Here is a 20,828-nt window from a genome sequence, read left to right on the forward strand (position 1 = left end):
CATTGGGAATGCTCTAAGAGGAAATGGTAGAAACGCGTGGATGGAAAGAAATAAACTTGCTTAGAGTAAATTGAGCAAGTTGCATAGTATTGATGAGTGTCGTTGCCCATGGCTACCCATAGGGGACTAATTGATGGAAGAAAGAAGCTCCATCAGCATCCCCGACAAGCTAGCCATAGAACTAATAATAACAGCATCTTAAAACATCAGCGCAACATTTCTCTGCTGCTAGCTAGTTGCTTCTACTAGCATAAACCCATAGGATCCATATGCTCACTTATGTCTGCTACCCTCGATAGGCTCGACTCCCCTAGATCACATTTGGGGCAACCGAAGGTTCTAACTCCAAATTGTCCAGATCACCGGGTGCAGGAAAGCAAGTTCAGAAATAAAGTAATGTAATAAAGGGCAAAAAAAAAAAAAAGTAATTGCCATTAGCCAAACTAATCTACTACGGTTAATCTACTACGGTTTGATTTATTTTCTCATTTGTCATAGCTATTGCATATTTGGATGTGATGAAATACAGTCTGTGTGATAACAACACTACAAATAAGTATTCACTTCTCTTGTTTACAACAAAATTTAGATTTGTGTTGAAGTATACCCCACGTGCTATTATAGTTTAAGAAACTTGTAATAATAATCTTCGGGCTATTGAATTTCAGATATTGGAAGAAACCAAATTAAACTAAATCACAATTCAAATATAGAACTTATAAATGCTAAACTAAATCACAATTCAAATATAGAACTTATAAATGCTAATGTGACATGAGTATGTGGTCTAAATGGAATGATTCTAATGTATTCGGACAAGGCGAATTTTACTGTAGATACTCCTTAACTTCTGTAACATGATCAAATCTGGAAACAATATTTGTGTAACATTCAGTTGTTACACGATCTAAAAATTGTTAAACTTTTACAACGATGTAATAATTGTAAAAAATGTCTAAGAAAAATATTAGACCGGTGGTATTTTTCCATCAAAATGGTTATAACAATAGTTGATGTTCTTAGTATTTTTCTAATAAAATTCATTTGATTCTTGAAATAGAAATTGAAACACCATTTTTCCTTTTTCAATTTTTTGCAATTCCTCTACCAATTGATATTGACAACCGATCCAAAAAAAAAAAAAACACAATTTCTTCAATAAATAAAAAGTGGACTCGTGGAATTCCAACTTCTAAATCAATCTCCAAGTAATCCCCAAAAACCGGAAGACAAATACAAGTAGAACACAACCATGCCAAAGAAATAAGCGGAGCACATAACACTCACTTCCTCTCCACATACCAAATATATAGATTATCCAAATATCCTAAAAATCCCCACATCTCTGTTCCCATTTTTTCTTTTCTCTCTCTCTCAAATCTTTACAACCAAGAAACCATCATGACATTAAACCTCTCAACTTCCCCTCTAACAAGATTACTCAACACTTCAAAATCTCCCAACACTCATTTCTCCAAATCTTTATGTTCTTCAATCTCTTATCAAAAAACCCATTACACAAAAGAATGTTTCTTTCAGAAAAAAAGTGTAAAAAAAGACTCTTTTAAAACTTGGGCTATACCTGGTTTTGACATAGGGAGTTTTGAGAGTGCACAATCTGTTATAGAAGCATCAGCAGTAGTTGCAGCTATAATATTTGTTCACGAGAGTGGGCATTTTCTTGCAGCTTATCTACAAGGAATTCATGTAAGTAAATTTGCAGTTGGTTTTGGTCCTATTTTAGCTAAATTTAATGCAAATAATGTAGAATACTCAATTAGAGCATTTCCTATTGGTGGCTTTGTTGGTTTTCCTGATAATGATCCTCACAGTGAGATACCAGTGGATGATAAAGATTTGTTAAAAAATAGACCTATACTTGATAGAGTTATTGTAATCTCAGCTGGAGTTATTGCCAATGTGATTTTTGCATATGTGATAATTTTTGTACAAGTCTTGTCAGTTGGATTGCCAGTACAAGAAGCCTTTCCTGGGATACTTGTACCTGAGGTTATACAGGCTTCGGCTGCTGCCCGAGATGGATTACTTCCTGGTGATGTGATTGTTTCTGTTAATGGTTCTGAATTGCCGAAAGGTGGATCGAGTTCTGTTACACAGCTTGTTGATATCATTAAGAAAAGTCCTAATGTGAATGTGTCACTTAAGGTTGAGAGAGGGGGGAGTGATTTGGAAATTGGTGTTACGCCAGATGAGAGTGTCGATGGAACTGGGAGAATAGGGGTCCAATTATCCCCAAATGTCAGGATTTCGAAGGTTATAGCGAAGAATCTTATGGAGGCTATGAGTTTCTCTGGAAAAGAATTCTGGGGTCTTTCATCAAATGTTGTGGATGGATTGAAACAGACTTTCTTTAATTTCTCGCAGACGGCGAATAAAGTTTCGGGTCCTGTTGCTATTATTGCTGTTGGTGCCGAGGTTGCGAGGTCAAACCTTGATGGGCTTTATCAGTTTGCGGCTGTGCTTAATATAAACCTTGCTGTAATAAATCTCCTTCCATTGCCTGCTTTAGATGGGGGCACTTTGGCTTTGATACTCGTTGAGGCAGCTAGAGGTGGGAGAAAGCTTCCTCAGGAGATAGAACAAACGATTATGTCTTCTGGGATCATGCTTGTTTTTCTTCTAGGGATTTATCTTATTATCCGAGACACACTTAACCTTGATTTCATTAAAGAGCTTTTATGATCACCAACGAGCTCTTTGAAGTTTAACAGTTTGCCAGGCCAAATAGAAGATCAAACGAGCTACATTTGGCTTAGTTTCGGTCATGGTGGTTTATAAATCAGACTGGAGGAATCTTCGAATGCCTGGTGTGGTATACAACTTTGTCCGAGATGCTTTGTGGTGGAAAGGGTACGGTTTCGTTCTGTATTAATTCAGTTCAAGAGCATGTGCTCTACTCATTCTGATGTAAATTTTGGAGCTTATGATACTGGCGATACTGTAATAGGTTGGGGACTCTAATTGTCTAGTTTCAACTTGAAAATCATGTATGCTGAAAATTGATATGTATGATATTCTCATTAAGTTATAGTCCCTGGATTAGTACTTGGGAATTATGAATTCCCTTCCATTTTTCAATTTGAGAGCAATCATTAATAAGAAACTTTTCTTTTTTCCAATTTTTATTTATTTATTTAGATTTGTTAACAGCTGCAGAGTGCAGACTAGTAGTAACTTGAAACAGTATGAGAGTTTTCTTAGTCAATTGAGGCCAAATAAATTGTGTATTAGCTGGAGCTACCTAGAGAGACTAGATTATTGAAGAGTAAGCTCTGTGCAATTAGTTTAGTTTCATCATCATGCATACATGTATGTGAAGAGTAAGCTTTAATTTGTGCAATTAGTGTTTAGTAAGCTTTGATTTGTGCAATTAGTGTTTAGTTTCATCATCATGCATACATGTTATAGTGGTATCTACAATCTGAGTTGTATAGGCATTATTAGGCGGTGTTTGTTTTTTTAGCCTCTGAGCTCTGAATGGCTGAATGTGCCCTCTCTCTCTCAAGTATCAGAGTTTCAAACCCAAACGCAGGTTACAGAAAAAAAAAAAAAAAAAACTTACTCTTCAAATAGTATTTTTTCTCTCTTCAACCACAAAAACTCATGCATGGCTTCTCTTCAACCAACAAAACTCTACAAGGGTTTTACACAAAATCCATGTGTCATGGAGGGGTTCTAAGGACATATATTAAAAAAACACGTAAACAAATTCATGATTGTTACGGCATTTCTAAGTTTTAGATTTGGCTAATTTTTTGTATATATGATCTTTCAACTACTCTAAACATTGTCACAAAAAATTATTCTAACAATGTAAGATTCATGCAGATGTTGAAGTTGAGAAAAGCAAGTCTTCTTCTTCTGATAATGATGCTATACATAAGCTTTTGAAGAAGGATTATAAGTGGGGTTTTTCTTCTGATTTCGAATCAGTTTCGATACAGAAAGGAATTTCTGTTGATACCATTAGGCTAATTTCTAGTAAAAAGAATGAACCTGAATGGATGCTCGAGTTTAGATTGAAATCGTTTGAGAAATTTTTGAAATTGAAAGAACCACAATGGTCTGATAATAGATACCCTTCATTTAACTTTCAAGATATTTGTTACTACTCGGAAATGAAAAAGAAACCAACTTTGAATAGTCTTGATGAAGCTGATCTTGAGCTTTTGAAGTATCTTGAGAATAGACTAGCTAATGTTGCGGTTGTTGCTGTATTCGATAGTGTTTAGAAAGGCGTTATTGGATAAGGGAGTTATATTATGTTCAATTTCTGAGGCTATTAGGGAGTATCCGGCCAGATTTAGTTGGGAAGTACTTAGGCAAAGTTGTTCCATGTGAAGATAATTTTTACGCTGGACTGAACTCTACGGTGTTTAGAGATGTGTCTTTTTGTTATATCCTGAAAGATACCGTGTGCCCAATAATGCTGATTCAGACTTATTTTTGGATCAATGATATGGAAACTGGACACTTTGAGAGCACACTTATAGTTGCTGATGAGGGAAGTAAAGATCACTATTTGGATGGGTGTACAGTGCCTTCTTCCGATATAAACCAGCTTCATGCCTCTGTGGTTGAGTTGTATACAGAAGAGGGTGCTGAAATTAAATACTCCATAGTGCAGAACTGGTATGCAGTAGATGAGGAAGGGAGAGGTGGGACAACTTTGTCACGAAGTGTGGTATTTGTGCTGGTGATCGCTCAACGATATTGTGGACTCAACGATATTGGAAGGTGAGTTTTATTCTGTGGCGTTGACAAAATATTATCAACAAAGATGATACATAAGGGGAAGAACACTAAAAGTACAATACTCTCCAAGGATATTTCAGCTGGGAAATCGCGGAATTCCTATAGAGGGCTTGTTCAGGTACTAAATATTATCATCTTTTAGATAAACCAGAGCTATGAATCTATGATTGTCTGGTTTCAATCTTTCTATTTTTCTTGCAATGTGGAAATGTAATAAATTTGCGTATCTAGATGTATGCATTCCTCTAAGATGATTTCTTCGCCCTTTAACAGGCAAAGAACGCAGGCATCTAGTATTGAGCACGAAGCAAGTACCTCCAAAGTTAATGAAGATCAGCTATTCTACTTCCTGCAAAGAGGCATTGGCCACGATAAGGCTGTCAAAGCCTTGATTTCTGGGTTCTGTCAGGAGGTAGTCGAGACGACGCTTCCTTTGGAGGTCAGAGCTGAACTGCAAGAGTACACGGGTATAAAATTGGACAGATCTGTGGGCTAGGAGATAAGCAGACCATCGACGTTTCTTCTGAATTGCCGAGTGATCGACTGTTAATGGACATTTGGAGCACTAAATAAAGACCGGCCTGATTTCTTTCCTAGGCTGGAACATTTTACACGCTGGCATGTGTCTCAGTTCATAAGCCGATTAACTATTGGTCAATCCACACACCACAAACCATGATCATACTATAGGTATATCTGACGATATCTCTAATTATATGTAAACAGATAAAATGGAGGATGTAATCCTGGCGATAGTTCTTGCTTTGAGTTTGATGAAGTCTGATTGTCTGAAGGATCTCAATTAAGAAGTATTATTACACATTTTAATAATTGATCTTATGTCAAAAGCCAAAACTATAGTAGTGTATAATTCACCCGTCTTCAAACAATGTTTGTTTAAAATAGTAAGATGATTTGACTTACGGGAAAAAAATGATAAACAACTATGAACTGCATCATAGTTAACATAAAACTAAATTATTGTGGAAGCAATTATTAAATAGAAACTTACGAAGTTTGAATAGGTTCAAGTTATCAATAATTTTCAATTACTATTAGTTGATAGTAGGTGAAAAAGAATCCTGACATTTGTCTACCTAGGACCACATACTGCCCATACTAAATTGTAGGTTGGTTGGCCATAATTTTGAATTGGTTCTTTGGAAGTTTGGAACTAAGACGTGATTCTCTGTAAATCACGTACTAACTACTAAATTGTCAGGTGCCAAATTGCCAATAGACCACGATTTCCGCTCTGGACACTTCCAGAAGTTCGATGGCTCGTGCAATGTGTATTTGTGTAGCCCGAAGTCCAAACACTTGGGGATGCCGAAACTTGGTGCATTACAAGTGAAAATAATCTCCCTCTAATGGTGAAAACTAAAGTGAAGTTTTGCAATGTAAAGATGAATAAAATATCTCGGACGGAATGTTAGAATCTGTCTAGAGGCTTTTTGATCCAGATGGAATGTAATATCCCATCCAGTATTTTGTTTGAAGTTAAAAAAAACCGAAAAAACACGCAAGACGGAATGAAACATTCCGTCCGAAAAAAAATCGAAAAAAACACACGAGATAAAATCCAACATCCGTCCGTAGCTAACAAGTCAGCGAATATCTCGGTGAAAATTTCACTTTAAAATCAACTGGAGACTAAAATCACCAGTTTTTCACCTCTACATTACCTAGCTATTTTCTAACAAAATTGGTGACTATAGTCACAAACCTTCTTATTCACTTGCATTGCAAATGCTTTTATAGATAACAGTATATACACATATGTAATCATATATTGCCGACGCTATAATTAAACTTGTGAATGTCGATCATCAATCACTATATTGAAAAATTTCTAGCCACTGCAAAATATACCAAATTGAAGAAGAACCTTGAATGATGACGAAGCATGAACTATGAAGTATGAACACTCGGCAAAACTTCCAATAAAATGTCAATTTTCAACCACGTAAAATGACTTTTAGTAGCAGAAGTCACGTTCAGTGTCCCATTAAGACACTTGTCTTTTGGTCCAAAACACCATACTCCGAATTATTATCACACGTCATCAACGTCTAATACTTTGATTTGATATAAGCTATATAGTTCACGAAAATCTTGGTCGTTTCCAATTTTATGCTACGTGGCTTTTTTTTTTACAGCTGTGGCTTTATTTTGTTCAAGGAAACTAAGTTGTGTCTTAAAGAATAAAGATGAACACAGATTCCGGCAGACTAATTGTAAAATTTTACCATTGACATAAGTGACATTTATTTTTTCAGTTAGCTGTTACAACGTCTAAATCGGAATTTGATTGAGAAAATTGATGTGATCACATTAAGTAGTCTGCCAACATCAACAGTGTAGAAGAAATGTTCATCATCACAAATTAGTGGCTATAAAAACTTCCCCAATTAATAATTGGACCACTTGATCGTCATCTTTTATTGTTCTGCAAAAGTTATTATTATTATTATAAAGTCCAAAAGAAAGGCCAGGGCAGTACGCTATCAAGACAACACGCCAAAATCACCGGGCATTACGGTCAGTGAGAACATGTAGAGAATTACACCTATACCCTTCCCCGTCAATAACGCCGTCCAATCCAAAGCAAAGAAACAAAGGGCAACCATTGGTCAAACCCCACCCGAACCTCAGCTTCGGTTGTAAGAAAAAGAGAAGAAAAAGAGGACTAGACTGAGAAAGAAACAGAGAGAGAGAGAGAGATGATGAGAGAGAAAAAAATGGGTAAGATTAAGAGGAGGAAGAAAATGGGTAGACCACCAAAAGGTGTAGTAGTAGGAGCAGATCTAGATCCACATCCAGCTCAACGCGAGCGGGATTTAAGGAGAAGTACGCGTAGAAGAAGTGTGACTTACGTTGACGACTTTTACGACGATGAGGACTTGTTTCTAGAAGATGAAGTCATCAGTGAAGAAGAAGAAGAGGAAGAGGAGGAAGAAGAAATGGGGAGGGAGAAAAAGGTCAAGTTAGTTACCAAATTATCAAATAATAATAATAATAAAAAAAAAAATAATAAACATAACTCAGTGAGTCGACTCGGTAGAGGTAGAGTTGGGCACGTGTCGTCTTCGGAAGAAGAGGAATTTGAGGATAATAAGCCATTCAAGAAGCGGAAAATTGGTGATGAGGATGATGATGATGATGAGGAGGATAAATCTTCATCAGATCATGATGATGATAATGAGGATCGATCGCGGGAAGAGAAGAAGGTATAGGCTATTTTGTATGTAGAGTAAAATGAAAGGGTTTAAGGTCCAGCTCAGCTTGAACTTGTTGTTAGAAGAATTTGTTGTTGTTGTTGTTGTTGTTCAAATTTACTTTCTTTATGTGGAAGATTTAACGGTCAGGTCAACTGTCATAACTAACCCCACACAAACATATGTTGAGAGAGAATCTTGTCTTTCTCTCTCTCCTCTTCACCACACACCACCAACATAAACACTCACTACACACTCTCTCCTGTCTCCCCATTTCACTATCTCACACCTAGAAACATTAGGCCACACTGTTTTGTCTTTCTATGTGTTCTTGTTTTCGAATTTGTAATGATCTTTCTTACTTTTGGTGTTTTATGCAGGGTGTTAAGATAAATGGGGTTGTGAAAAAGTTGGAGTCGGTTCAAGTTCAAGGTTTGTTTTTATGATTGTAATTGTTTGGTGGATTTAGTTTTTTTTTAGCCCCAAGTTCATTGAATTGAATTTCAATTTTTGGTCAGGAAAGCTGTCTGATTCTTCGAAGGGTGTTGTTCGATTACCGGATAAGATGCATTTGGAATTTATACTTGATAAGCTTCAGAAGTAAGGGCTTGTTTGTTTTTTGTTGGAACTTCATTTTGTGCTCATCCTCTAGTGAAGGGTTTTTTGTGTTATTTATGTGTTTGATGGAAATTTCAGGAAAGACAGATATAATGTTTATGCTGAGCCGGTTGATCCCGATGAGGTATGTTAATTAATAACTGTTTCGTTTTATTGTTAATATGACATTCTATGCAGTTTGTAACTGATATGGTCCTTTGCAGCTTCCGGACTATCACGATGTCATTGAGCATCCAATGGACTTTGGTACTGTAAGAAAGAAGCTAGGGAACGGGGCATACTCTAATCTGGAACAATTTGAGGTGGGTTTAGAGTTTTAAGGCTATGATAGGTTTTTCCGACAGCATCCACGTATATCCTCTTCACTATGTTGTTGCTTAGATTCCGTTAGTAGATACGACTTAATGGTAATTGGTGTCAGTAATCTTATGTAGTTCGAAATTCTTGATTCTTTGTCTGTACACAATATGATTCAACTGAAATTATTGTTAAACACAATTAGTTAAAAGTTAAAACACAAGTTAGTTTTCTTACTTCTAGTAGGGCTTTGTTATCTCGTAATTTGTACTGGTCCAGTTTTCTCTGTTTTTGTTAGTACTTGACTAATGCTTGATATCCCTTTTTGACATAAGGGTAGTTGGCTGTATGCAGCCAGGGGTGCTCTCATCTCTGTGGCTTTCCTTTTTGAATTTCTATATTACACCGAGTCACATACTTCTGTAAATGATGCATTACTTATTATTTCTCACCAATCTTAATTGGGATCCCATCTTAATAATTACATAATATATCTACAAGCTGCCAACAGTACATTGAATGTAGGCAGTTTTTGCCTTTCTTTGTTAATCTGTTGTCGTTTTGCAGTTCTTATGTAAGCTCACTATCCAGAATTTTATCTGTTGAATATTAACAAAGAAAGCCCATTGGTTGAAGACTATATATAACTAAGGAAATAATTTTCTTTCTGAGTGGGGACTGGGGACACATCTTGATGTTCCATTTAGAGCACTATGCTGTAGGATTTTGTGAAGATCCATGGTTGATGACAGGACATGGCTGTAATTTACATCAACATGTCAGTGAATTTGTACCTTCTTGTGTTTTATCTGAGATTGTGTATTTGTCCCAAATTTTACAAATGTGATTTCGGTTTTGATATTATTAATTTTGTAATTTACCCTTTTAGTTTCTAAGCTTTTTCTTTCAAATGCAGAATGATGTGTACCTTATCTGTACGAATGCAATGCAATACAATGCACCAGAAACCGTATACTATAGACAGGTATAACATCTTGTTTATTTTGTTAGTGTTCAAGTTCTATTAATGAAAAGTTTAATAACTAATTTTATCATATTGTTATCTTGGAAAGGCGCGCTCCATACAAGAGTTAGCACAAAAGAAGTTTCAGAGGTTAAGGATTGAATTTGAAAACACTGTCACAGAACTCAAGTCAGAAGAATGTAATAAACCTAATTCCATAGTCGAGAAGCCAGTCAAAAAGTCCCCATGCAAACCCATACAAGAACCTGTTCGTTCTGATTTCTCCTCAGGTGCCACTCTTGCCGCAGCTGGACACACTTGTACCTTGCCAAATGTAACACAAGCCGGTGGTTTTGAGAAACCTAGCACTTTTGATGCACATGTAGATGGGAATTCTTCTTTGACTGAAAGTAAACCAGAGAAGACTGAGGAACAACTTTCAGGTATCATGCTGAAGCCCCTCTCTATTACCATCTCAGCATGCCAGAATACCATTGTGATTAAATTTTGTTGATGCATATATTATGGGGAAGGGTTTGGGGGACATAAGCGCATTTGACAAAAACAAACTCGTTAGTGTTGTGCACTTAGAAAGTTTAGACAAGGCTAATTTTTTGCAAGGATAATCTTCTAAACATATAAAATGATTCCAAGAAAATTAGTCAAATTGGGAATTTATATCCTTGTCAAAAGTTGTTAACAAATTGAAGAATAGTGAACTGCTCATTTTCACTGTTTACCGGAAACTCCAAAAACCTCTAAGCAGGGACATAATTACGCAATTCTGTTACCAATGACTGGGTTCTATAATGTTGGTACTGGTGCTTAGTGACATAAATATCTTGTCCTCTGAGTTGTGGATTCTTAATGCGATTTCAAGTGCATCAGATGTATATCCACTATGGTTTTCTATCTTCTTATGTAAGCTTAGATTTGATACCTTGCACTTCTTTCCTTTTATAGGCAAAGGATTCCCATCAAAGCTTGGGAGAAAGCCATTTGTTATAGATGAGAGTCGTCGTGGAAGTTACCACATTTCAAATGAACCGGTGGTCAGAACGGAATCCATGTGTACAATATTCGAAGGAGAAAACATGCAGCTTCTTTCTGTATGTATTTGTAATATTATGATTTGTTAAATACTTAAATTTTATAGTTTCCTTCACCTCTGAACTCTTCAAGTCTCAATATTATGATTCAGGTTGGACTTCATGCAAATCACTCTTATGCTAGAAGCCTGGCACGTTTTGCTGCCACTCTTGGACCTGTTGCTTGGAAAGTTGCTTCCCGGAGAATCGAGCAAGCACTTCCTGCGGGAAGCAAATTTGGTCGTGGTTGGGTAGGGGAATATGAGCCCCTTCCGACCCCCGTACTTATGCTTGAAAACAATACACAGAAACGGCCAGTTTCAATCTTCCCTGCGAAGTTAGCCAAGGATGTCAAAACAGCTGAAAGCGCAAAGGTAAGAGCAAGTGAACCCCTTCCAAAGCCTATACTGACGATTGAAAAACAGATGCTGAGGCAACCAAGTACAAATTCACGGGGTGCAGCTGAATCAAGAAAGGAAAAGGTTTCTGAGGCATCAAAGGTGTTCAATAACAATATGCAACTAGGCCTCAGAACTACAAATTTATCTGGGTTGACAGCTTCCTGCAAGTTGCAAGATCCTGCGAAGGAGCGCCAATATACTAACTCTACTTCAGACGGGAAGCTCGGTCTGTGTAATGTCCCTGGAAGTAAATCATTTGGGAGTGCCTCTTATCAGAAAAGAAGTTGTTTGTCTATGGATAACGTGAAGTCTGAGAACATGGTCCTGAAGCAAGTCCAGTTACAACAGTCATCCTCAGCTTGTGAGAGTCCAATTGGAAGTGCTTCACAGAAGCAGGTTGAGCACAGTTCAGAAAAGACAACTTCAAGGTTGCTGGAGACAGTTTCAAGGAACAGGAATCTTCCACAATCTGTGCCCTTTAAGCAGTTGGAGACTAATGGAGTAGTTGCGGAGGACTGCCTAATGGGAAACTTGGAAATAGCTCACATAATCATCAAGCAAGCAGTTTGTCCTATGGTTTTGTTTCTAATCAACAGGCGAGAGCAGCAACATACTTCCCACATGGAACTCCTGAGCAGTGTCTTAGTGATCCAGTTCAGATGATGAGAATATTAGCCGAAAGACCTAAAATTCAGCAGAAATCTTCAAACTCGGTTGCAACTGAGGGTGCACAAATTACATTATTGGATCCATCCTCAAGAAGAGACGATTCTAGTTCCGCTGCCAATGCTGCTGCACGAGCGTGGATGACCCTTGGAGCTGGACATTATAAGCCGCCACCTGATAGTGTAGGTTCACCCAAGATGCAGATTGCAGCAGCTTTGTTGTACAACCCGGCGAGGGAAATTCCACAGTCTGTTTCAGAAAACCGCGAAGAAGCCCCTGTTTCTAGGGGCCAGTTGCAGTGTGGGAATAACAGGTTTCCTCCTCAGGTGTTCCTTCCACAACCCACACGGACTGGTGATGAATCCAGATTGTTAAACAGACAAATGGCTTTTCCACAGTTAGTCACAACCGATTTGTCAAGATTCCAGTTGCAGTCTCCTTGGCAAGGACTTGTACCACATACCCAACCAAACAAGAAGCAGGACACTTTTCCTCCAGACTTGAATATTAGTTTTCAGTCATCTGGGTCTCCGAGGCAATCTTCAGGTGCTATGGTTGACTCTCAGCAACCAGATCTTGCATTACAGCTTTGAGTCTGGTTGCTACTTTACGAAATCAGGACAGGTGAACAAAGTTGAAGAGCCTTCCACAATGGTGGTGGGGGCAAACTCCTATCGCAGTCAACAGAACTTGATTGTTCATCGTCGATCTCATGGAGTTGATTTTCTCCGTGTCCAACAAGGAGTTGCTTCTACAATATCATTATTTAATGGTATGCACAGTTTCACATTTTTGTTACTGGGAGATTGGATCAGAACACTTGCAGGAGATTGGATCACTAGTGAAGACATTTTCTGGTTCAGTCCTATGATCACACCCATGATACAAGTGGCGTGCTCTTTGACGAGTTGGTGTGGAGGTGATATGTATTGTTATAGAATTTGAGGATAAAGGAATGAGGGAAACAAATGGTACGCTAATTCTTTTCCCATTCATCCTTTTTGACCGAGGATAGCTACAGGCGGCAGAATGTTAAATCTACTATACAAATGCGTACCATAGGAACTGCTAGTAGAAGTTTGAGAGCCAAGTGGTATAGTTGACAAACTCATTCGGTTGTTGTTTACTACGCAAGTTACAAAAGGAAGATTAACTGTTTGTTCTGAATCGTTATGTCTGTGCACCACATTGTAATTTGATATCTGCTCCATGTACACCTGTAATTATTGTTGCTAACTACACTGGATGTATTAGTGGTAGCCTGCATAATAAGCTGTGTCTTTGCATGGTGTTGGGTTCGGCTAAAATTGTTGCATGGAAGAGATTGCTATATCTTTGAAATTCACTTAGATTAGTTCCATATATTTCAGATATTTGTTGCTCCTTGTCCTTAGAGAGTTAGAGCTATTCAAAGAGGAGCTGATGGCCAATGAATTCATATGTTAGACAGGTGATACCTTTCTCCCCCGTGGTCCAATAGTTTTGAGTGATTGGTGGCCGGCTTGGGAGAGTTGAGAGGAGTGTTCTAATTGGTCGTCATTCATTATGTTTTGTTGATGGAAAATTTAATTCTAAGAAGTGTTGTTGCATGGACTAATTAAAATTAGTTAACTAGAACAAATATCATATTTGGATAATGATTAGGAAAGATTATTCAATTTTCACTTTAAAGAGGCATACTATAAAAATAGCCCAGTTTATGAAAATTCTTATCTTGATGGAAATCAAGAAAATTCGAAGTTAAATAAATAAAGATATAGAAAACCTATTTTGGTTTAAAAAACCTCTTGTTACTCTTCTTTTCGACTATAAACGATGAAATCGCCCATTGAGATATATAAAAAATGATCGATTTGAAAACGCTGTAAGAAATGAAATGTCACAATTTTTTTTTAATACATACTGAAGTGATGGAAAACAAAGAATATCAAATAAATGACTATCGGAATCGGGGTTTTGGGCATAAAAATTTCACTTACCTCACAAAAGCGGGCCTAACCCTTGGGGATGCGGTAATACATTTAAGAAATTATTCCACCGAACGTACTCCCCCTAGATGAGGGAATAGCGACGTGAAATAAATAAAGAAAGGGAAAATAAATAAAGAAGAAGAAAATCTCGGGTTTATTCAATATCCCTAAAGATACAATAAGCAAGCTTTACCCCTTTATTTTAGTCAAGTCTCACAAAAAACCATCCGATTGAGGACAATCCCATAATTTTATAGATTCTGTTAGTTCATCTATTTACTCGATTTTTTTCTACCCCTCTCACATTGCCTCTCGTATTGCATATCATTTTTTTATTTTTTATTTCATTAATTTCGTGTGATCAACGCGAAGTTCATAAAATACCTCTGCCTTCTTTGAAATATCATTAGCTCTCGGTCTCCCGGTCGAAAAACAACGTCGATGAAGATGTGTAGGTGCACTATTGCGTGGTGGAGATTGTAATTTTCCATAAATTTCCCATTTATCACTCAACAACGGAAAGATTCTTGCTTGATCTTGTAAAAGTTTTACCATTTTAGGAGCCTTGCTGATAATAAAAAGAAGAATATGATGGTGGCCTAGTGGTCAAGGAATTTTCTATTTTCATCTCTTAATACGGTAACAAAGTCCCTCTCAAGAAGATTTGATTCGTGGAGAAATTATGTTATTTAAATTGAGATATTAAGAGCATCTTTAGGAGTGACATCAAGTATCAACCTAACATCAAACACCAATTTTTAAGAATTTGGTGTTTTTTCAACTTTAGGAGAATGACATGTTGATGAAAACACCAAAAAATAACCAAAGCTAGCACCAAATCGGCCAATATTTTAGTCTTGGCTTTTTTATCAGATCAAATCTCTAAATGTTTTTTAACACCGCATGGGCTTGGGCTTCTAAATGGGGCTTCTATGGCGGCGGTTTTGCCAAAACCGCGTGAGAGATTGAAAAAAAAAAATAAAAAATAAAGTTGATGTGTGAGACATTGCGGCGGTTTTCTCAAAACCGCGTGGGGCTAAAAGCTTTTAAGATGGGCTTCATTGGTAGCGTTTTGGGAAAACAGCGTGGCTATTTTATATATGGCGCGGTTTATCCAAAAACAGCGTCATTTTGATGAATTTGATGAATTTGAAGTTGTTTGGTGTTTTTTCAAAATTTTAAGTGTTTTTTAGGTCCTAAAGCTACCTAAAAACAAAAAAAACAACAAAAAAAACCAAACCAAAAAAACACCAAGCAATTTTAGGAGCAACATCAAATTTTCTACATCAAACTACGCAGTTTTGGATAAACCGCGCCATATAGTCTATGCGGTTTTCCCAAAATCGCGCCTTAGAAGCCCATTTGACTGGCCCAAGCTCATGCGGTTTTGAGAAAACTGCGCCATCTATGGCACATATTTTATTTTATTTATTTATTTATTTTTTCTTTCCTAATCTCTGGCGCAGTGCCATATAAGCCCAATTAGAAGCCCAAGTCCACGCGGTTTTGCCATGTGAGTGATTTGATACAACACCAAACCTGGAACCAAATATTAGTCGATTTGGTTTCAGATTTGGTGTTTTTTCTGGAACCAAATATTAACTGATTTGGTGTTTGGTTTGGTGTTTTTTTAGTGTTTGATGCTAAGTTGATATCACTCTTAAAGATGGTCTAAATGGTTTTGATGTTTTAATGTAATGCTATTTCGTTTCTTTTACACAAGGTACGGGATAGTGGACGATTTATACAGTACCTCTATTTGGTCAAGCAAACGGACACCGATAGAAGACAAACTAAACTCCAGGTTGATCTTCAGATTAAGTTTTATTGTACCCAATGTCGCTCAACACTTTTTTATCAGTTGCAGTTGAATTACAACAGTAAATTTTAACTGGTGCACGCATCATCTCCTCAAAGTTCAAATGTTCACTTAGAATGTGCTCCCGCATAATTTCATCAATTCAAGGAATAATGCAAGAATAAGTAAAAGCACTTAGGGAATACTAGACTCTTACAAGCTATGTTGTAAGGACGCGGATGCAGACACAGCAAAGTATGCGGAAATTAATTAACATTTATAATTTTATTTTATATAAATTAAACATTAAAAACTAAATTAAATATATCAACATTTATAAATTTAAAACTATTAAAATAAATAGCCACAAAATTAAGTTTAATATTTCCTAATCAAATTTTAAAAACATGTCATAAATTTTAACAAAACAAAAAAAATAAAAAAATTGAGTTTTTTAATATTATTTTAATTTATTTTTTATTTTTTTAAATTAAAATCCGCGTCCTGACCATATTAACTGTGTCCTGAATGTATTTTTACCTGCATCCGATTTAGTTGACTGCATTTTGACCATATTGACCGCGTAGGATGCAGACACAATAGGTGCGTCCGTACTAGTACTATAGAGGTTACAACTTACAAGGATTGAGTTCTCAAGTTTTCGATTATTTGAAGAATATTGTTACCACTGTAGGGGGCAATGGAGCATTAGTACTGATCGAGCACCTTCACTGGGCATCTTTCCATACAATCATAGCTCTTCCTTTGTAAGTGGCATTATCAGTACTATCGAGCATATTCACTGAGCATCTTCTCGTACAAACCTACCTGTAAGTGTTGATTATTTTTAGTGTATAAAATTAAAGCTACGAACCAGATTTATACACATGCACACACCTCTCAAAATATATAACCCTAGTCTCAAGTTAACAACTCTCAAGCAGCTGGGCTTTGAAAATTAACAGATTACAAATCATTAACTATATCTGTATTTGTACTGTGTAATAGTTGCAAACCATACAATTTTATTTTTTTTTTTTTTTTGCACAAATGTGTGCGTGAATATGGTAGACTACATTTATCTTATCAAAAAACATATTGTAGACTACTACATAGTTGAATTGGTGAGTTGGTGAGTTGGTGAGCCAAAAGAAATGACTGACAACCCAGAGACACCAAATGATAGACAGATAATCATCTGTGTCGTGTAAAAAAAGACTAGTTGGATAAAAGGTGGTAAAATCAAAGGTAAAGGAAGAAAACGCGTAGAGAAAATGAGACACCACGTAGCATGCATTGGAGAATTACTCGGACCGAACTTGTAGCTTTCACCTCTAAATCATAGCTTTCCTCAAGAAACTCTTCTCTGGGTCCCACTCCTCTCACCCCACATGAGCCCCAAAAAAAAAAAAAAATCCTCCTAAAACTCTCTCAAAATCTTTTTCTCAAATTTAATCCTCTTGGGTTTTCTTTCATGATTATCAAAATGATGAAATAATTTATTTATTTAAAAAAAAATATATATATATATATATATAAATCACAGTGGTCACCTTTCCTTGTGCAGAGAGAAGAGAGAATATATATATATATATATAACAAAAAAAATCTCTCTCTCTCTCTCACTTTTTCACAGAAGTCCATAGTACAAATTCACACACAAAGATCTTTGAAAAAGCAACAGAAGAGGGGCAGAACAAGTACAAGTACATTTTTCATTTATTTCTGTGTACAAGGCAAAAAACCTGTTGTGTATACAGTGGGAAGAAAAGAAAGAAAAACAAAAAGAGGAAGGGAATTTAAATGATGCCCAATACTGTAAGTGATGATGGGTCATCAGGAAGTGGTTCAAATAATAGTAATAATAATGGAGGTGGTGGAGGAAATGGTGGAGGAGGAGGATCAATAACATTGAAAAAAGGACCATGGACAGCAGCAGAAGATGCAATATTAATTGAATATGTGAAAAAACATGGTGAAGGTAATTGGAATGCTGTGCAAAAGAATTCAGGTTTATCTCGTTGTGGGAAAAGTTGTCGGCTTCGTTGGGCTAATCATTTAAGGCCTAATTTAAAGAAAGGTTCATTTTCTCCTGAAGAAGAACGTCTCATTCTTGAACTTCATGCTAAGCTTGGTAATAAATGGGCTCGTATGGCTGCTCAGGTTTGGCCATTTCTCATATCTTCTTTGTTTATTTCTTTTTATTTCCATTTTTGATTGCATACCCTTTTCAAATGCCCATCTTTGTGTGTGTATTTTTTCTCCTCTGATTTTGTGGTCCTTGATCTCTTGTTTTTTTGTTAGTACCCCTTCTTTGTTCCTCAACCTGTGTTTCATTTTTAGCTTAGAACTCAATTGATTTTAATTTATGAGTATATATGCATAATTTCACTTTTTTTTTAGCTGTTCTGCATATCTAGGATTTGGTTCATTATTAGTTTCTTTGTAATTCGTCTTTGCAGTTACCAGGGCGAACTGATAATGAGATAAAAAACTATTGGAACACTAGAGTGAAGCGAAGGCAGCGAGCTGGTTTACCACTCTATCCACAAGACATTCAGAAGCAAACATCGTCGTTCCAGCTCCACCCGAACAACCACCACCATCAAACTCGTCCCTCGTCAATGGCAATGTCTTCGCAACAGCAAAAACCCAATTTCATGACTCCTCTATCGTTATTTGATTCGATGAATTATCCTACGGCGCAGCCCCTACTAAGCCAACGCAACAATTCCCCTTATCTCCCCTCCCCGCTTCAGGGGTTGAAGCGATTTCGGGGCAGCAATGTTGGATTTTCTCATCAATTTCCCCCTCCTCCACGAACTCCCACTGTGCCTTCATCGTCGTCACTGTTTAATTATAATTTCTCCTCTCAGTTGTCGTCAACTCCAAATCTTCAGTACGAGATGAACACTTACAACTACAATCCCCCGTCAATGCTGCACAACTATTTCGAACCTAGTAATTTGATTACTCCTGGTTCAACATTCTCCGTGAAGACGGAGCTCCCTTCAAGCCAAATATCCCAGCCAGCAGCTAACACTCTTGCTTCGGCCATTACTAATGACCAAAAGATATCTCCATCTTTTGCAAGAAGCAACAGCGGGTTACTGGATGCGTTGTTGCAGGAAGCGGAAGCTATGGGAGGAAGGGAACAAGCAAAGCAAGAAGGATTAACACAAACTAAAGATGAGAAAAGTGGTGCATTAGAAGACTTCCTCGCCAATGGCCCACCTTCCGGTTCAGTTTTCAGTGAGAATGCCGCCACACCACCATTAGGATCTGGAAGTCAGTGGGACGAGGCAAGCTCTGCCCAGTCGTCGGCAGGTGAGTCTTTCTGTACTTCACAATTTACTTTTCAGGCATATGTTAGGTACTCAGGACTCTATGTTTGAATTCTTCTTGATGGTGGCTAAAATTTTTATATACATGTGAAAATAATTGCAAAAATGATTTAGTCCAGTGAGCACCTATACTAGATGTTATTCATTCTTTTTGTTCCTTTCATTTTGTGTATGTGCGCATGCTTCAGTTCTGAACTTCTGATATTGTACATGTACCAGTTTCTGCTCAGAGAAATTGTTAGTTGTGTTCTGTTTATTACTGTTCCAAATCTCATCAATGTACATCTTTCCATACTTGTTATCAATTCTCTTTCTGCTTTATTTGCTAGTTGGTTAAAACCCAAGATTTCTCTGGTTTGAAGCTTTAGCTAGAAATAAATAGCTATAGTACAATTGGTTGGGAATGCTCTTTCCCTGCTTTTAAGCATGAGTACAGTTTGTATCCACGTTCTCTTAGTACAGGTTGATTACAAAAGGAAAAGATGTTCATATTGGGGACTATTTTTGTGAACTCGACATCAATTTTTCTCATCAAACACCATATTCTGAAACTTGTTTGGATCACATTCAGTCAAATGGGCTAATTCATTTGGATTTAGGTGTGGAGATCAAGAAAGAATCAACAGTTGAGATCAACAATTCCCTGGAAGATGACGACTTGTCCAGCTTGCTTAATATTCTCCCGTCTAGCATGATGGTCTCCGACTTATACAATGAGGGTGCTGAGACTTCAAACGGGCAATCCTCTGTGACAGATGACGGCATTGGTCTCGATAGGCAACATGTACCAACTACGACAACCTCTGGCACCACAACCGCCATGGACCAGGACTGGACTATAGGAGCTTGGAACAATTTGCCTGAAATGTGTTGAGGATCATCGGAAAACATCTTGAGTTGATTTAAAAAGAGTAGAGATTGGTGGGATTTTCTTGTTAAATTACATTTAATGGGGGTCAGGGGTTTTGATTGAATGGATTTGTTTGTCTTTTTAGTTTTTAACTGATACTATATATACATATTGAAAAGTTAATATATTTATTAGTTTGCAACATTTAAACTAGCACACTAGAATTTAGAACATACTGCTGCATTGGCATTGATTGATTATTGAAGACAACTAGATGATTTCAAAGGAATCCGCTAAATTTGGTCAAATTTAGAACTTGCAAAAAAAAAAAAAAAAAAATGTTTACCAATTTTTACTTTCGATAGGTAGACTAAGTCTAAATATATCAATATCCAAGTTTAGAACTATGGTCATTTATGGACAAACATGAGAAACCCAACTGCCATATCCTCAGTTTTTTTTCTCCGGAATCTCGCTTTGTATAATGGTTGAACTTCCAACTTTGCTATATTTAGAGTTGCCATATGCCTTTGGTGGGCCTTCTTCATTAGAAAAGCTTTACTTTTTTCTGTTGAACAAGAAATTTTCCCAAGCTGGCTTTACTTTATCCTTAAATGTCTCATTTATTTAGTGGGAAAAAGGGTTCACGCACCCCAGCTTTTCCCCAATCATCGCCCACCTTTATCTACATATATAATAATTTTTATGAGAATGGATTGGCTGATCTCGCGATCCTGAACTATATAATCTACGCTCTGCAACCCCCCACGTCTGTTTTAAAAAAACATGACAACAGACATGGCACGTTGTTCCAAAAAGACCATAAATAGTCCTTTAA

At 36.9% G+C, this 20,828-nt stretch overlaps 3 protein-coding genes and 1 pseudogene across 4 annotated transcripts; all 4 read left to right on the forward strand.

The window, feature by feature from the left end:
* Positions 1-1,076: 1,076 nt before the first annotated feature.
* LOC147483232 (membrane metalloprotease ARASP, chloroplastic-like) lies at positions 1,077-3,140 on the forward strand. Its single transcript, XM_086577713.1, has one exon. The coding sequence runs from the start codon at positions 1,402-1,404 to the stop codon at positions 2,701-2,703; it is 1,302 nt and encodes a 433-aa protein (XP_086433839.1). The 5' UTR covers positions 1,077-1,401; the 3' UTR covers positions 2,704-3,140.
* LOC147483233 (iron-sulfur cluster assembly SufBD family protein ABCI8, chloroplastic pseudogene) lies at positions 2,786-5,609 on the forward strand (annotated as a pseudogene). The gene is made up of 4 exons (XR_015205511.1): positions 2,786-2,833; positions 2,899-2,961; positions 3,840-4,894; positions 5,050-5,609. The product of XR_015205511.1 is annotated as an iron-sulfur cluster assembly SufBD family protein ABCI8, chloroplastic pseudogene (transcript).
* A 1,660-nt stretch (positions 5,610-7,269) lies between these two features.
* Positions 7,270-12,765, forward strand: LOC147483234 (DNA-binding bromodomain-containing protein). The gene is given in 10 exon segments (XM_086581461.1): positions 7,270-8,006; positions 8,375-8,426; positions 8,513-8,594; positions 8,691-8,736; positions 8,816-8,914; positions 9,826-9,894; positions 9,983-10,316; positions 10,837-10,982; positions 11,075-11,869; positions 11,872-12,765. Coding segments are annotated over 10 exon segments (2,880 nt in total). The 5' UTR covers positions 7,270-7,499; the 3' UTR covers positions 12,622-12,765.
* A 4,697-nt stretch (positions 12,766-17,462) lies between these two features.
* On the forward strand, positions 17,463-20,194 carry LOC147483235 (uncharacterized). The gene is made up of 3 exons (XM_086581462.1): positions 17,463-17,959; positions 18,259-19,123; positions 19,740-20,194. Exons 1-3 carry the CDS (start codon positions 17,600-17,602, stop codon positions 20,012-20,014), a joined length of 1,500 nt encoding a protein of 499 aa, XP_086437588.1. The 5' UTR covers positions 17,463-17,599; the 3' UTR covers positions 20,015-20,194.
* Positions 20,195-20,828: the final 634 nt, after the last annotated feature.

This window comes from Coptis chinensis, chromosome 8 (assembly GCF_015680905.1).
Source record: "Coptis chinensis isolate HL-2020 chromosome 8, ASM1568090v1, whole genome shotgun sequence".
NCBI lineage: Eukaryota > Viridiplantae > Streptophyta > Magnoliopsida > Ranunculales > Ranunculaceae > Coptis > Coptis chinensis.